Source organism: Taudactylus pleione, unplaced genomic scaffold (assembly GCF_031769625.1).
Source record: "Taudactylus pleione unplaced genomic scaffold, aTauple2 ptg000800l, whole genome shotgun sequence".
NCBI classification, from domain to species: domain Eukaryota; kingdom Metazoa; phylum Chordata; class Amphibia; order Anura; family Myobatrachidae; genus Taudactylus; species Taudactylus pleione.
In genome coordinates this window covers 771,441-786,973 of record NW_028285202.1, presented here as the reverse complement: position 1 = coordinate 786,973, position 15,533 = coordinate 771,441, and the positions used below count along the sequence as shown (strand labels likewise).

At 45.5% G+C, this 15,533-nt stretch overlaps 1 protein-coding gene and 1 pseudogene across 2 annotated transcripts in view; one reads left to right on the top strand and one right to left on the bottom strand.

Annotated features, from left to right (window-relative positions):
- The window catches only part of LOC148474908 (uncharacterized), an 89,206-nt pseudogene that overhangs the window by 30,908 nt on the left and 42,765 nt on the right, over window positions 1-15,533 (bottom strand). The gene's annotated exons all lie outside the window — the stretch shown is intronic.
- The window catches only part of LOC148474906 (uncharacterized), a 117,482-nt gene continuing 105,340 nt past the window's right edge, over window positions 3,392-15,533 (top strand). The window contains 4 exon segments of the mRNA XM_088458021.1: window positions 3,392-3,472; window positions 3,663-3,738; window positions 3,856-3,953; window positions 4,119-4,638. Coding sequence (XP_088314147.1) covers window positions 3,705-3,738; window positions 3,856-3,953; window positions 4,119-4,638 — 652 coding nt within the window. The 5' untranslated portion in view covers window positions 3,392-3,472; window positions 3,663-3,704.

The following is a 15,533-nucleotide window of genomic DNA, read 5'->3' as shown; positions in this document are numbered from 1 at the left end:
CTGTTATTATTATACAGGGGGAGCAGCCTGTGGTGTCCTGTTATTATTATTATTATTATACAGGGGGAGCAGCCTGTGGTGTCCTGTTATTATTATTATTATTATACAGGGGGAGCAGCCTGTGGTGTCCTGTTATTATTATTATACAGGGGGAGCAGCCTGTGGTGTCCTGTTATTATTATACAGGGGGAGCAGCCTGTGGTGTCCTATTATTATTATTATTATTATACAGGGGGAGCAGCCTGTGGTGTCCTGTTTTTATTATACAGGGGGAGCAGCCTGTGCTGTCCTGTTATTATTATTATACAGGGGGAGCAGCCTGTGGTGTCCTGTTATTATACAGGGGGAGCAGCCTGTGGTGTCCTGTTATTATACAGGGGGAGCAGCCTGTGGTGTCCTTTTATTATTATTATACAGGGGGAGCAGCCTGTGGTGTCCTGTTGTTATTATTATTATTATTATTATACAGGAGGAGCAGCCTGTGGTGTCCTGTTATTATTATTATCCAGGGGGATTAGCCTGTGGTGTCCTGTTACTATTATTATACAGGGGGAGCAGCCTGTGGTGTCCTGTTATTATACAGGGGGAGCAGCCTGTGGTGTCCTGTTATTATTATACATGGAAAGCATCATGTGTATTTTTATTAGTCTTATTTTATTTAATTGTGAGCGTTGAAAATACATTTTAGAAGATTTTAAAAATAGAAACTATAATGTCCCTAATCCTCCCATTTTGTGGCATATCTTATTTGGCGTAAATATGCTTAATAAAACGTAACTTTTATTTGTGATCTCTAAATAACCCTAGACTATCATAGATGCATACTCGTATACATTACATACATACATTTGGCACCAGTTGTTTTCGTATAATTGTTTTTTTTATCAGAGATCACACTGGAAGTATGAGTACAGTTACCACATTCTTCACGGAAAATATATTTTTCCTCGAAAAACAATAATCGCCTGCTGTAGGAGACCAATATAATCTCTTTATCGCCTCAGTTTGTAGTGATATTGTAGCCGTATTATTATGACCCTGTTTCCATTAGGAACCCCCTTTATCATACAAATATCTTTACATAGACATATTGTAGCCATGTGGAGAATTCTTTGTTTCCACCAGGAAAGTCATTGGCCAAGAAATATCTGAAAAGAAAATATATAAAAAGATCGGAAAAACATACGTTTATGCCAAAGAAAATAATATCGGTTCAAGCGCTCTTTCTAGGTACAGTATAGAGGATGGTTAGTCCCCAAATCATCAAAATCAAAGTTACTTATAAAAAAACAGTGAAAATAAAGTTCAAAATATAGTCACTGTTTTGCAGACTTTATATTTCTCATTTGAAATCCTGGTCCTATAAATTTCCGTTGAAATGTCTGATATCTTCTGTTGAAATTTCTAATATCTGGTTCCTCCAATAATACGGGTTTTCATACACCGCTACAGCCCCTCAGTGTCAGCGTAATAGCTGAATAGACATATGCAAGACAAAGTATGGGGACACAAAATAGTGTAAAACCATCACATTCATTAATGGAATAAAAAGCACAATAAAAAAAGTCCGCCTAGCATTAAGGTCCTTTTCTGAAAGGTACAATTCTAAACACATTGGAGTATTGACGCTCGCCCTATTGAGCAGTACCTTCCTAGGAATGGATTCAGGTTAACAACACTTCAGGATCATACATTTATGTCTGGGATAGGAATCTGCTTTCAGTCATGTACCTGTCGGTAGTGAATTGCTGATGAGAGCCTCTAATTCTCAGTACTTACGGTAAAGAGGTTATCCTACATCTGCTGTCAGCTCAGAAGTGAGCTGATGAGGGTACAGGATAGAAAGGTTTCGAGTTTTTCGCCTTGCTAATGCGGATCATTATACGTTTCAAATGAGTTTAATAGCTTAATTTTGTCTGTATAGTACTTACTTAAGGGAATAGGTTATAATGAAGCAAAATCTAGTATTGTTATAAAAAAAGAAAAAGACTCCCCTTCATACCCCTATCCAACCTTACGCAGAGCATGTGCTATAAAAGCAGTGAATGGCCTGTCGGAGACAGAAGTATAAAGTTTGAGGGAGTAGAAGTCTGTATCTCTCTATGAATGGGTATGGGGAATGGATTCCCTTGGTGAGGAAATCCTCACTACCCATTCTGAGAGTATACTGAAAAAACATATAAGGTAACAACTTTGGCCCTCATTCAGAGCCGTTCGCTATTTGCGGTCGTTCGTTCAAAAACAAGGGGTGGCTATTCAAATGATCCGTTCGCACATTGCAGTCTGTTCACACCTCTAAGTCTGAACGAGCGATAAAAACGCCCCTTGGCCGCTCGCACCATACGTCATGTCCGCTATTTATTAGATTAATCGAGTACACCGTACAGCGTATGAACTGCTCGCTATTCTTGTGGTTGGTTTTTTCAACCGCTATTTTGCGAGCAGTTCTGAGTTAAAAAAAACCAAGTGATGTGGTCAATGACGCTGCTGTATTAATTATGCACTCCCTTAAAACGCCCGTTTTGACCTTTAAGCACGCCTGCGTTTGAATTCCACTCCCCCGTTTTCAAGCACCTTCCCCTTTTACCACCCACATACGCCTCATTCTGTCACTCAAAATAGCAGGCACTCGCTATATAGCGTACAAACGATTTTCGGTCGCACTGACTGGTTTGCGCATGCGTACTAAAAACGTACGCATGCACAGATGTGCGAACATCGCTCGGAACGAGCGTACTGCCGCTAGCGAGCGGCTCTGAATGAGGGCCTTTATCCCAAGTATTATGTCTGCTGCTGCCACCCCTCAGGCTTGATCACGGACTGTGTCCTCAGTCTGTCTGGGGGGTGAAACGTGCAAACGTGTAGGTCATAGGGGAGCACTAGTAGTGCGCACATCGGGATCCCCATCCCAAATAGCAGCAGACTTACTACTACATGACTGGGGAGGTGAGAGGATCTGGGAGTGTCATAGTGACATCACTTATCTATAGTAATAATACAGGGACATGATTGGGGAGGTGAGAGGATCTGGGAGTGTCATAGTGACATCACTTATCTATAGTGATAATACAGGGACATGACTGGGGAGGTGAGGGGATCTGGGAGTGTCATAGTGACATCACATATCTTTAGTAATAATATAGGGACATGAGCAGGTAGATGATGGGATATGGGAGTGTCACAGTGACATCACTTATATCTATAGTAATAATACAGGGACATGACTGGGGAGGTGACGGGAATCTGGGAGTGTCACAGTGATGGTATATTTTCCAATACACAGGATTACACAGTAGTGAAGAAGACATCCAGGGAGTGTGAGACAACCAACAGCTGTGCCATTGTGTCAGGAGTACTGAGCAGGACCCAGAACCCCATCACAGTATCTCTACCTTACCCATTGATACATGAGAGAGACTATGACCAGAAGATCCTGGAACCCACCAAAATCATTCAGCTACTGACTGGAGAGGTAACTACTGGGAAGGGGACATTATACAGTAACACCAGGGGATGTGTCTGGGTGATGACTGGAGAGGTAACTACTGGGAATGGGACATTATACAGTAACACCAGGGGATGTGACTGGGTGCTGACTGTATCATTGTGTGTATAAGGTTCCTATAAGGTGTCAGGATGTCACTGTCTATGTCTCCATGCAGGAGGAGTATATAGAGGAACACAGGGGTCTGTACAAGGACGTGATGATGGAGAATCACTGGCCCCTCACATCACTGGGTAAGAGGAGACTGTCATTATTTGTACTTGGGAGAGCAGGCATGGGGGTCCCTTATATACACATCATTTGATAATCACATATATACAATGTACTTATTTACTGTGTGTCTCCTACAGATGGACCCATTAACAGAAATACCTCAGAGAGATGTCCCCATCCTCTGTATTCACAGGACTGTACAGAGGAGAATCTCAGGATCCTACAGGAGCATCAGGTAGATGGGATTTAGGGTCTCACCAATATACCAAAGTGACATTTTACTAAATGACTTGCAGATAAATTGTTTGTGTCTTATACAGTACTCTGATATTCTTCTGTTTAATCTCAATGATATCAGACATTATTAAAGTGTTATTTTACTGTTTTGTGGAATATTTAGGTTGAAGATCTGAATATTCTTAAGCTAGAAATTATAGAGGGAGTAGAAGAGACATTTGTGACTGATATGAAGGCAGAAGATACAGAGGGAGAAGAAGAGACATATGTGACTGATAAGGTAGAAGATGTAAAGGGAGAAGAAGATACGTTTGTGACTGATATGAAGGCAAAAGATCTAGAGGGAGAAGAAGAGACATATGTGACTGATATGAAGGCAGAAGATATAGAGGGAGAAGAAGAGACGTATGTGACTGATATGAAGGCAAAAGATCTAAAGGGAGAAGATATAGAGGGGGAAGAAGAGACGTATGTGAATGATATGGAGGCAGAAGATATAGAGGGAGAAGAAGAGACGTATGTGACTGATATGAAGGCAAAAGATCTAAAGGGAGAAGATATAGAGGGAGAAGAAGAGACGTATGTGAATGATATGGAGGCAGAAGGTATAAAGGGAGAAGAGACGTATATGAGGGGTGATCAGAAGTGTAAGAAGGAGGAAATCCCTACAGATATCAGCATAGGTGAGTAATGAACACTTATTACAGAAAAGAGTCACTACAACAATATATTTCTCTTCCAATCTGGGGGACACTGCTTACTCTGGGTATGGATACTGTGCACTGGAGAAAGCACATAACTAGTTATCTTCCTGAACTGTGGCTCACCAGTCTTAAGTAGGTGCAAGAGCTCTGCTCCTGCACAGGCCATAGCTCTGGCCGCCATTCCTCCTTTTTATCAGGTGGAGTTAGCAGGCTCAATCCAGTGTCTAGAAGATTGAAAAAGGTTCTTTTTAAGGTTTCTTTTACCTTAGGTTGTTTGATTCCACATCAGCCTCTTGCCACAAAAAGCGCCCATCACTTTTCTGGGTATGTTTTTTGGGAGTCTCGGATTCGAAGACCAGTCTGGTTGGGAAGATGTTCCTACCAGACAGAATGGTGAAGAGCTGGCTCACGCGTTTTGCCAGGTTCTCAATCTCTAGAAAGTTCAGTTCCCCTCATGGTGGTCTTTTCTTCCTTATTTAAGCACAAGAAATACACTGCAGTTTTTCCCATTTTTCTGAGGCTTTGGAGGATCCCTGTCTACATCCAAAGATTTTAATGTGCCTCGTAGATTTATTTCTACTAACACTTTTGCTGAAAAAGACACAGCACCATGGGAGGACCCTCCTAGGGCTGCTGTCCATATTGCAAATCTGCCATAAAAAAATGGTATGGACGGGAAGTGTGTGGCCATTCTCTTAGCTGTTTTTGGGATGACTGGGGCCTCTCTTAGACGAGTTTTGGTAAAGGCTTGAGTCAACAAGGCCACAGTCTTGGGCTGCAATTGGCAAATTGCATTCAATGAATGGTTTCTCATCTGATATTCTGCCTTTGGTGGACCAGATTGAGGGAACATTTGTAGAAATGGGGGTTGCTTTCCTGGATTCAAGCTTTCTCTTTGCTTAAGATCTCGCACTTGGCTGTTACTGACCAGGAGGAAAAGTTATCCAGAACAGGTATTTGGAAAGTTATCCATTAGTCCCCTAGAGGTGTTTTTTTTGTTGGGGGGGGGGGCTCTTTTTCTTTTCTTTTTTTAGGACTGTATTATTGTACAGGTTAGGGGAGGTGAAAGTCCATGTCTCCTTGCTTTCCCTCCAAAACCAAAATTTCAGCCAAGGTTTTCTCCCTTTTGCTTTGCTAGTGTCAAGAGCTCCTCCCTCTAGAGGGCAGTTCAGAAATCAGAGGACACTACTGTGGGTGACAAACTTTGACAGATAGATGTCCACTTCCCAGGATAGGGAAAAAATGGTATGACTCTCTTGAGCCCCATCCAAATCCTCCTCTGGTTGGGTCCGCCTTTTCCTTTTTTGGGATGCGTAGCTTTAATTTGTCAGGAATCTGTGTTTCTGAGTAATTCTGCACCTGGTAGATTGTCCCATCATAGGTGTTTTCGAGACTGTCCTTCCAAAAGACCCTATCAGAAGGTAGGCATATATTCAGGGAATCTGGTCTCTCCTGCTGTCAAGGGTCATCATTCAGGTTCTAGATTCACAGTGAGGTTTGGTGCCTTGTTTAAACAAGTTTCCGGTTTGCCAGCTGAATATTTTCTTATAAATAATAGAAATGAAAGCGCTTGTAGAACAGGGGCCCTCATTCAGAGCCGTACGCTCTGAGCAGAGCGCACGCTCTGAATGAGGGCCGGGCTCCATGAAAATGGAGCGTCCTCCTGGACGCTCGTATAGCTGTGGGTCACCACCCACAGGCTATACGAGCGTGCATTGTGATGGCCGCGATGGTCGTGACCATCGCGACCATCGAAATTGCGAGCCGGAGCCTGCGGTTGAGGTTTTCAACCGCAAGCTCCGGAGTGATTTTGGCTCTATCAGAGCCAAAATCACTCCCACTGACATCACTAGTGATGTCAGTGGGCCGGCTTTTGACGGGAGGCGTTCCCGTGGGAACGCCCCCGTCAGGGAGGCACGCCTACCAAAGGGGGCGTGCTGTCAATCAACATTGACAGCACGCCCCCTTTGATCGGACACAACGAGCGAAGGACTTTCCTTCGCTCGTCGCGTCTGGCGCATGCGCACGACGGAGCTCCCTCCGTCGTGCGCATGCTCAGTCCATAACATCGACCCACTTGCGAGCGGACAGCTGCTCGCGAGTGGGTCTGAATCAGGCCCAGTGTGTTTCTGGGTGGCAGATCTGTTCAAGTATAATGAAAATATGTGCAAGTTCAACAACAATTATCACAAATAAAAACCATAAAGAAAATAAAGAAAATAGCCAGACACAGCGTGTTTGGTGACACAGGGCATTCAATACATAAAGAGCAATAAACATGTTGCTATGGTTTATGTGAAAAGTTGTGTTGGCTGAGCTGTCCACCAAGGTCTTACTCCCTGGAGGAAGGCCTTAATATCACCGCTAATAGGGAAAGGTAGGGTGAGAAACAAATTTATTCCTTTTTGAACCTGCCTCCCAAAAAAGGGGCGTGCCTGATCAAAGTTCTGACTAAAGTTCTTGTGAAATTCAGGATATAGAATCGTATATATGTAGCACTGCACATTGAAGCAGTTAGCTTGTTCAATTCCATCACAAATTTGTTATGGAGCTCAACAGAGGCCACTGGAGAGCCATGATCTTCTATGACTACAAGAGTGGTCTACGACAACAGGATTGTTTTGACCGACTGCGAGATGCTTTTGGGGACAAAGCATGGTCTTCTATGACTACAAGAGTGGTCTACGACAACAGGAGAGTTTTGACCGACTGCGAGATGCTTTTGGGGACAAAGCATGGTCCCAAATCACTGTGTCCTTTTGGACCAACTGTGTCACTGTGTGCTTTTGGGGACAAAACATGGTCCCAAATCACTGTCCTTGAGACACGCCTCTAATTTGTCATGCTTGCTGGCGTGCCCTGCACTTACAGAGGTGCTGGACTTCCCCCAAGCTCTCCCCTCTTGGTGAATAGATGCTGTGCGCATCGGGCAGGGAATGATCACCACAACTCTTCACACCCGTGGGACACTGCGCCCTGCAGGCGGGTAAGTATCAGGGCAGCCTGATTTAGCGAGGCGCCGCTAAAACAGCTTAGCGGAAACACTACCGCCATTGCATGCAGTTAATGAGATAAACTGTATCCTGTTTTGAAGCAGAGTAGTTCGCAGACTTCATCTCTGAGACCTTCCATAACCAAATTCTAGCCAGCTGGTCATGGTCCACCCCTCTGTTACAGTTCTTCATACTATCCTTACCGACAGCTTTCCATGCTGTTATTTTGTTTACTACTCGTAAACTTGAATTATCCATATTGTGTACTACTACTACAGACATGGGCATTATGTTAACGTGTGCCATGTGGACAAACAGAAATGTTGACTTGATCATAATGTTGATATGTACCTTATGTCATCATTGTCAACAGTCAAAATGTCAACAAATCATTTTGATGCCATACGAGGGATGTGCAATACGATTCTAGATGCACAAAAAGTATTATATTTACTAATAAAGTAAACACTAAATGTTTTCAAAGTATTCACCAGAGAAGTCTATGCAAAGTTTCATGCACCCAATCCACTTGGTGAAGCAAGTGGACCAGTCCGAAGCAGGCATGTCTTCTACATGCTGGATGAAGGTCTCCACTACAGCTTCCGGTCACTCAAAACGAAATCTATGCATTTTGCGCTTCATTTGTGGGAACATGAAGAAGTCACAGCGGGCCAGGTCTGGACTGTACAGCAGATGACCAAGCTCCAAGATGCATCATGGACCAGAAATCCACCACTGTCCTGGACTTGTGGGCAGGTGCGTTGTCGTGATGGGGAAGGGCACCACGAATAGGAGTTCTTGGACAGCGCCTGGAAATGGCTTCCAGCTCTTGTGGCAGACATTGATTGCATACTAGTCCCCTGTGATGGTGTGTTGCAGCACAAGTGGTACAGTAGCTACATGATCGGTCTTGGCCAAAAAAACAGCCACCATCTGTTTGGCCATGCTGTGCTCATGTCAGAACTTCTGTAGTGGCGTACCTCCAACTGGTGTCCACTGGGCCAACTGTTGTTTGGTCTCGGGGTCAAAACTGTAGATCCAGGATTCATCAGTACTAATGACCTCTCAGACAGAGATTGAGCGACAGCCATCAAACCTCGCCAGCATGTTGCAGCAACAAGTCACCCGAGCCTCCTTCTGCTCACGAGTCAGCTGATGCGGCACCCAGCATGCAAAAACCTTGCTCAGGCCAAACTTTTTATGGAGTATCGAGTAGATGGATCCCGATGAGATGCCAATCTCCCTCTCTGGCGTCCACCTCAACTATGGCCCGCACAGCAGCAACGTTATCCTCAGTGAGTGCAGACACAGGTCAGCCATAGCGTTCTTTTTTTCTATTAGAGCCGAAAGCTCACTGGGGCTTGCGGCAGGCGAGACCCTACCATAAGGGTCTCGTCGCAAGCCCGATGGTTGCGACCATCACCTGGCCGCTCGCTAAAGCTGTGGGTGGTCACCCACAGCTTAGCGAGCGGCCAGGAGGCCGGGTTTTTTAGCAGCTGCCCTGATTCGGAGCGAGCACTCGCTTTTTGCGAGTGGCTCTGAATGAGGCCCATAATGTAGAATGATATATAGTCAGCCATAGCGTTCTTTTTTTCCAGGGACTGTGGAGCTCATTCAGAGTCGGTCATGAGCGCTGAGCGCTCACAACCGACTCGATGTTGCCCCACAGCACATGCGCGAGACCCGGCTAATGACGGGTGCTCCGTCGTTAAGGGTCTCGTAGCAGACGGGGCAAGCTGTCGATGTTGAGTGACAGCTCGCCCCGTTTGCTGGGCGGGACGGAGGCGTGCCCGGCCAAACGGAGTCATTCCAGTCGGAACACTTGCCGTTTGGGGACTGCCCCACTGACATCATTGCTGATGTCAGTGGGGAACTTCCTGCTCAAACAGAGCAGGAAGCTCCCTGGGGCTTACGAGTGCCCAGACCCTACCCTAGGGTCAGGTCGTAAGCCCCGATGGTCGCGATGGTCTTGACCATTGCAACCATCACCCTTGTCGGTCGTTAGAGCTGTGGGTGTTAACCCACAGCTTAATGATCGACAAGGAGGCGGCCGTTCAGGATGCAAGCGGCCGCACTGATTCAGAGCGACCGCTTGCATCTAACGACCGCCTCTGAATGAGGCCCTGTCTCCCTTGCCGAAATTCTGCAAACTACTCAAACACAGTGATTTGGGACCATGCTTTGTCCCCAAAAGCATCTCGCAGTCGGTCAAACTCTCCTGTTGTCGTAGACCACTCTTGTGGTCATAGAAGATCATGGCTTTCCAGTGGCCTCTGTTGAGCTCCATAACAAATTTGTGATGGAATTGAACAAGCTAATTGCTTCAATGTGCAGTGCTACATATATACGGTTCTATATCCTGAATTTCACAAGAACTTTAGTCAGAAATTACAGTCCGCAATCAGACAGTCCGATTGTGTCTACCTATGCACTGCACATCTGGAAACGTATTGCACACCCATCGTATTTAGGGTTATGGTTATGATTAGGGTCAGATGTAAAGTTAGGCTAAAATCGTGAAAATGCTATGTCGATAAATAACCACATCCCGATTGGCAACTGAGTTAAAGACGCTAACAAAAGAATTGTTGCACAAAAGAGTCAAGGAAAGAAAATGCTATCCTGTATAGAAACTTGCTGCTGACAACTGAGGGGTTCTGTCAAACCCTCACAAAAAAATACATAAATAGAAAAAAGTGTCTGCGCTAGTGCCTAGTGTCTAGACACAAATTCCCAAGGCTGATAATTCTAAAATGTATTAACTATATAAATGCATACAAATGCAGTTCAACCATTTAAAACATATACAAAAGTACTCAATTAGCAATATATAACACTGTTATGTTGCCTCTGACCATAGATCACATAGTATCTAGTATAATACAATACCAAAAAAGTCCCAATTGATATAAAGGACAGATATGCGTGATATAGTGACCTTATTGTTTCAAATAGTTCCCATTTATATCACTGATACTCAGTAATGTTCACATAAGCACAGATAGACCTGCAGCACACATAGGGCCTGATTCAGACCGGCTCGCAAGCGGGTCGATGGTGGGGCATTGCGCACGCTCCGGGGCTCGCTACAAACGGGGCGGCTGTCGATGTTGATCGACAGCTCGCCCCGTTTTGTAGACGGGGTGGCTGGACAAACTGAGGCGTTCCTGAAGGAACGCCTGCCGTTTGTGGGCGGCCCTACTGACATCACGAGTGATGTCAGTAGTGAGTTTCCGGCTCTATTAGAGCCGAAAGCTCACTGGGGCTTGCGGCAGGCGAGACCCTACCATAAGGGTCTCGTCGCAAGCCCGATGGTTGCGACCATCACCTGGCCGCTCGCTAAAGCTGTGGGTGGTCACCCACAGCTTAGCGAGCGGCCAGGAGGCCGGGTTTTTTAGCAGCCGCCCTGATTCGGAGCGAGCACTCGCTTTTTGCGAGTGGCTCTGAATGAGGCCCATAATGTAGAATTATATATAGTCACCAAATGAAGTGTGATGAGGGTCCAGCAAACGACTCTGCGATGTAGTGTAAGTCCTTTACAGCTGAATATATCAGCAGCACCTGTACTCTATAGCTTCTCCACGTTCCAGCGTCTCCCCCTACGGTCGCGCCGCACCAGCAGCTCCAGACCAGGTGAGGTGAGTAATTTGGCCGTAGTTCACAGCCCGCAGTGTTTACCGTCTGCAGATGTTCCACGTGTTGGTATTATGCGGTCTCAAAAATAAAAATGGCCACTAATGTCCACAAGTGTTGTAACCCAATAGCAGGAGGCAAATATAGGGATTAATGCAGTCCACAGTGTATAAACTCTTGACGCGTTTCTCCCCTTTTCAAAAGGCAATAGGACAAAAAAAAAGAGTGTCCACAAAAGAGTGTCTAATAGTACAATGGGAATCATGGGTCAGCGCAGAATATTAATATGCTAATAATATGACCCAAAATGGGTGAAATCTGTGGGTGGACATTACTCTAGCACTGGCTATTTATTGTATTTCAGAGGTGCTAATAGTTCTGGTTAGGGAAAGACACCAGGCTTTATCTTACTATTATCGTTTAGTGTGGGATATATTGTTCAGCTGACAGCAGAGATATAACCAATTACTTAACAATGAACTAAAACGACGGAACTGTTACTTATAACACAAATTCTGATAACCTGTGTAAGGATTCTCCTGTAAGTACAGTATGTAAGTGACCATTACTCTAACAATGGAAGCAGTGTAATGACTGTCACAGGCAGATCACTGGGATATAAGCTCACACATTGTGAATAAAGATTGTTCTCTAACAGCCTCATATTTTGAATCAAAGGTGTAACTAGGGTCTTTGTTGCCCAAACCAGGATGAACAATCCCCCCCCCAAGTGTGTGTGCATGCACCAAAACTGGGCATGGCCACTGAAAAATGGGGGCATGTCAACATGACATGTCACCATTTCTCATCACTCTGGGAGCATTCCTTTCCATTCCATATGCACCTTACCTATATGGTGGTTTCTCACAAAAGGGGAACCTCGGAAGAAATGTATCCTCCCTGGGTAGACTGCGTCTTCAGTCAGTATTCATTATTCATGTAGGATATCATGGTCCGTAAGATACCTGTTTGTGTAGGAATATTACCAAGGTCATCATCATACAACAATGGATCAACCAGACTTGTGCCCCTTTCGTCTCTCAGCCACACATCTCTCCCTGCATCTCTCAGCCACACCATCATCTCCACCTACATTTCTCAGCCATACCATCATCTTCCCCTGCATGTGTCAGCCACACCATCATCTCCCTGCATTGTATCTCAGCCACACCATCATCTCCTCCCTGCATCGTATCTCAGCCATACCATCATCTCCCCCCTGCGTCTCAGCCACACCTTTATCTCCTTGTATCGTCTCTCAGCCACACCATCATCTCCACCCTGCGTCGTCGATCAGCCACACCATCATCTCATCCTTGCATCGTCTCTTAGCCACACCATCATCTCCCAGAGTCTCTCAGCCAAACCATCATCTCCTCCCTGCATCTTTCAGTCACACCATAATCTCACCACGGCATCATCTCTAAGCCACACATCTCTAAGTCACACCATCATCTCCCCACTTAATCATCTCAGCCACACCATCATGTCCTCCTTGCATTGTCTCTTAGCACACCATCTCCTCCCTGCGTCTCAGCCACACCATCATCTCCTCCCTGCGTCTCAGCCACACCATCATCTCCTCCCTACATTGTATCTCAGCCACACCATCATCTCCCCCCTGTGTCTCAGCCACACCATTATCTCCTTGTATCGTCTCAGCCACACCATCATCTCCACCCTGCATCTCAGCCACACCATTATCTCCTCGCATTGTCTCTCAGCCACACCATCATCTCCCTGTGTCTCAGCCAAACCATCATCTCCTCCCTGCATCTTTCAGCCACACCATCATCTCCCTGCATCATCTCTAAGCCACACCATCATCTCCCCACTGCATCATCTAAGCCACACCATCATCTCCCCACTGCATCATCTCAGCCACACCATCATCTCCCCACTGCATCATCTCCCCACTGCATCATCTCTCAGCCACACCATCATCTCCCCCCTGCATTTCTCAGCCACACCATATTCTCCCTGCATCTCTCAGCCACACCATCATCTCCTCCTTGCATCATCTCTCAGCCACACCATCTCCCTGTGTCTCTCAGCCAAACCACCATCTCCTCCCTGCATCTTTCAGCCACACCATCATCTCCCTGCATCATCTCTAAGCCACACCATCATCTCCCCACTGCATCATCTCTCAGCCACACCATCACCTCCCTGCATCATCTCTAAGCCACACCATCATCTCCCCACTGCATCATCTCAACCATTATCTGTCAGCCACACTATCATCTCCCCACTGCGTCTCTCTGCCACATCATCACGTTCCGTCTGTTCTCTCACCATCCCCCTTTACTCTGTCTCTCAGCTTCCCCCTTCACTCTGTATCTCTGTCTCCCACTCCCTTCACGCTGTGTCAAACAGCCTCCCCCTTCATTCTGTGTCCCTCTATGCCCCCCTTCATTCTGTGTCTTTGTGTGCCCCTACCCCTAATTCTGTGTCCCCCCTCAGTTCTTTCTCTCTTTTTGTTTCCCCCCTTCCCTGGTAACTACCAGCCGCCCTCACCCTCTGCCTTCTGTCTGGCTCTTCCCGGCAGGACAGGGAGTATGACCGCACTTCCCAGCAAGGTTAGAGGTGCAGTCATGCTACCGAGCACCATGGGCCTTGCCCAGCAGCACAAAGGCGAGTCTGTGGTGGGCAGTACTGGGAGCTGTGTTAATCCGCCTCATATATCACTGTATGGTCCCTTCCCTCAATGTAATAATAGCACATATCAGTGTGTGCTGGGAGATGTGTTATTCCCCCTCATATCACTGTACATTCCTCTCCCCCTACATAATATAATCTATACAGAACACATTACCTGGCTCCGGCTGTGTCAGGAATATCTACGATAAAATGGCAGCTAAAGTCCCTGTGGCCCGCACCCTTTGCTCTGTCACTGGAAGATTATAAGAACTACTTCACAGGAGACTGTGAAGTAGCTTCATATAGTTAGAATTCACAGGCTTTCACTGTAATCACATTGGTAAGGTGCTATACTGTGAGGTGCTAATTCGAACCCTAGCTGTGACTGTATTTTAAATTAAGGAGAATGTGAAGTATCTGAGAATTCACAGGCTTCCCTTGTAATAGTAGATGGCTTCATTGGTAGGGTGACTGACTGTAAAGTGTAAGGTGATAAGTTTGAATCCTAGCTATGACTGTACTTTAAATTAAGGAGAATGAGTAGCTTGATATAGTTAGAATTCATAGGCTTCCCTTGTGATAGCAGATGGCTCCATTGGTAAGCTCTCTGATTGCAAAGCATGAAGTGACAGGTTTGAATCCCAACTTTGGGTCGTATTCAATTAGAAGCGAAAAGCCGTTTTTGCCCATTTTTTGGTGAAAATTTCACCTGAAAATTTATCTCTGTATTCAATTCCAGTCCGTTTTCGCCTATGCGAAAAGTCAATGCATTGAAATAAGCAAAAAATAAGTGCAAAATCTATATTTTGGGGTACAGATGTTGGGAAACCACCCAGAACCCTTGGTACAACCACCCCTCCCCAAAGGATAATTCACTAAATAAACGGAGAAAAAAATCCCGGTACACCCCAAAAAAGTCTGAAATTTGGGATGAAAATGGGAAAAGTGGGGGGACAACTTCAAAAACTAGCGAAATAAGCTTCTGGGGGTGCTCCAAGAAGGGGCCAAGTGTTTCTGGGATTGCAGGTGCTTGTATGACTGAGGAATTTCACTTTTTCTAAAACTCCACTTTAGAGATATAAAAATATGCTAGCACCCATTTTCATGCACCCCAAATTTGGTGGGACTACTTATTTTCTCCAAAAAACACTGCTTTATGCCATTCTTCACCACATTTACCTAGATGCTAATAGCAAGCAATTACCACCACTTAAGTACCCTAACTAGTTCAATTAGGGCTAATACTAAACTACCATAATGATTTCCAAAGTCAGCCCATCTTTTTCTGGGGTACCCAGTGATTCCCCCAATTCATCCTGCAGTTTTCGCCTGGTTCACATTCGCCGGGTCCCGTTTTCGCCTGTTTCGTAATTGAATACGGAGTAAATCGGGAGCACGTATAGAAAGTTTTTGCCTCCAAAACACGCGAAGGCGGCGAAAAGTCGGGTAGGCGGAACTGTTTAGCCGAGGCAAAACTACATTTATACGGGCCCATGACTGTATTTTGAAATGTGAATATGACTGAAGGGGAGGAGATGTAATCAGATTCAGATAGGAGATGCCGGGACTCACAGAGCAGGAAGCTACATTGCCGGTGGAGCAGGTATG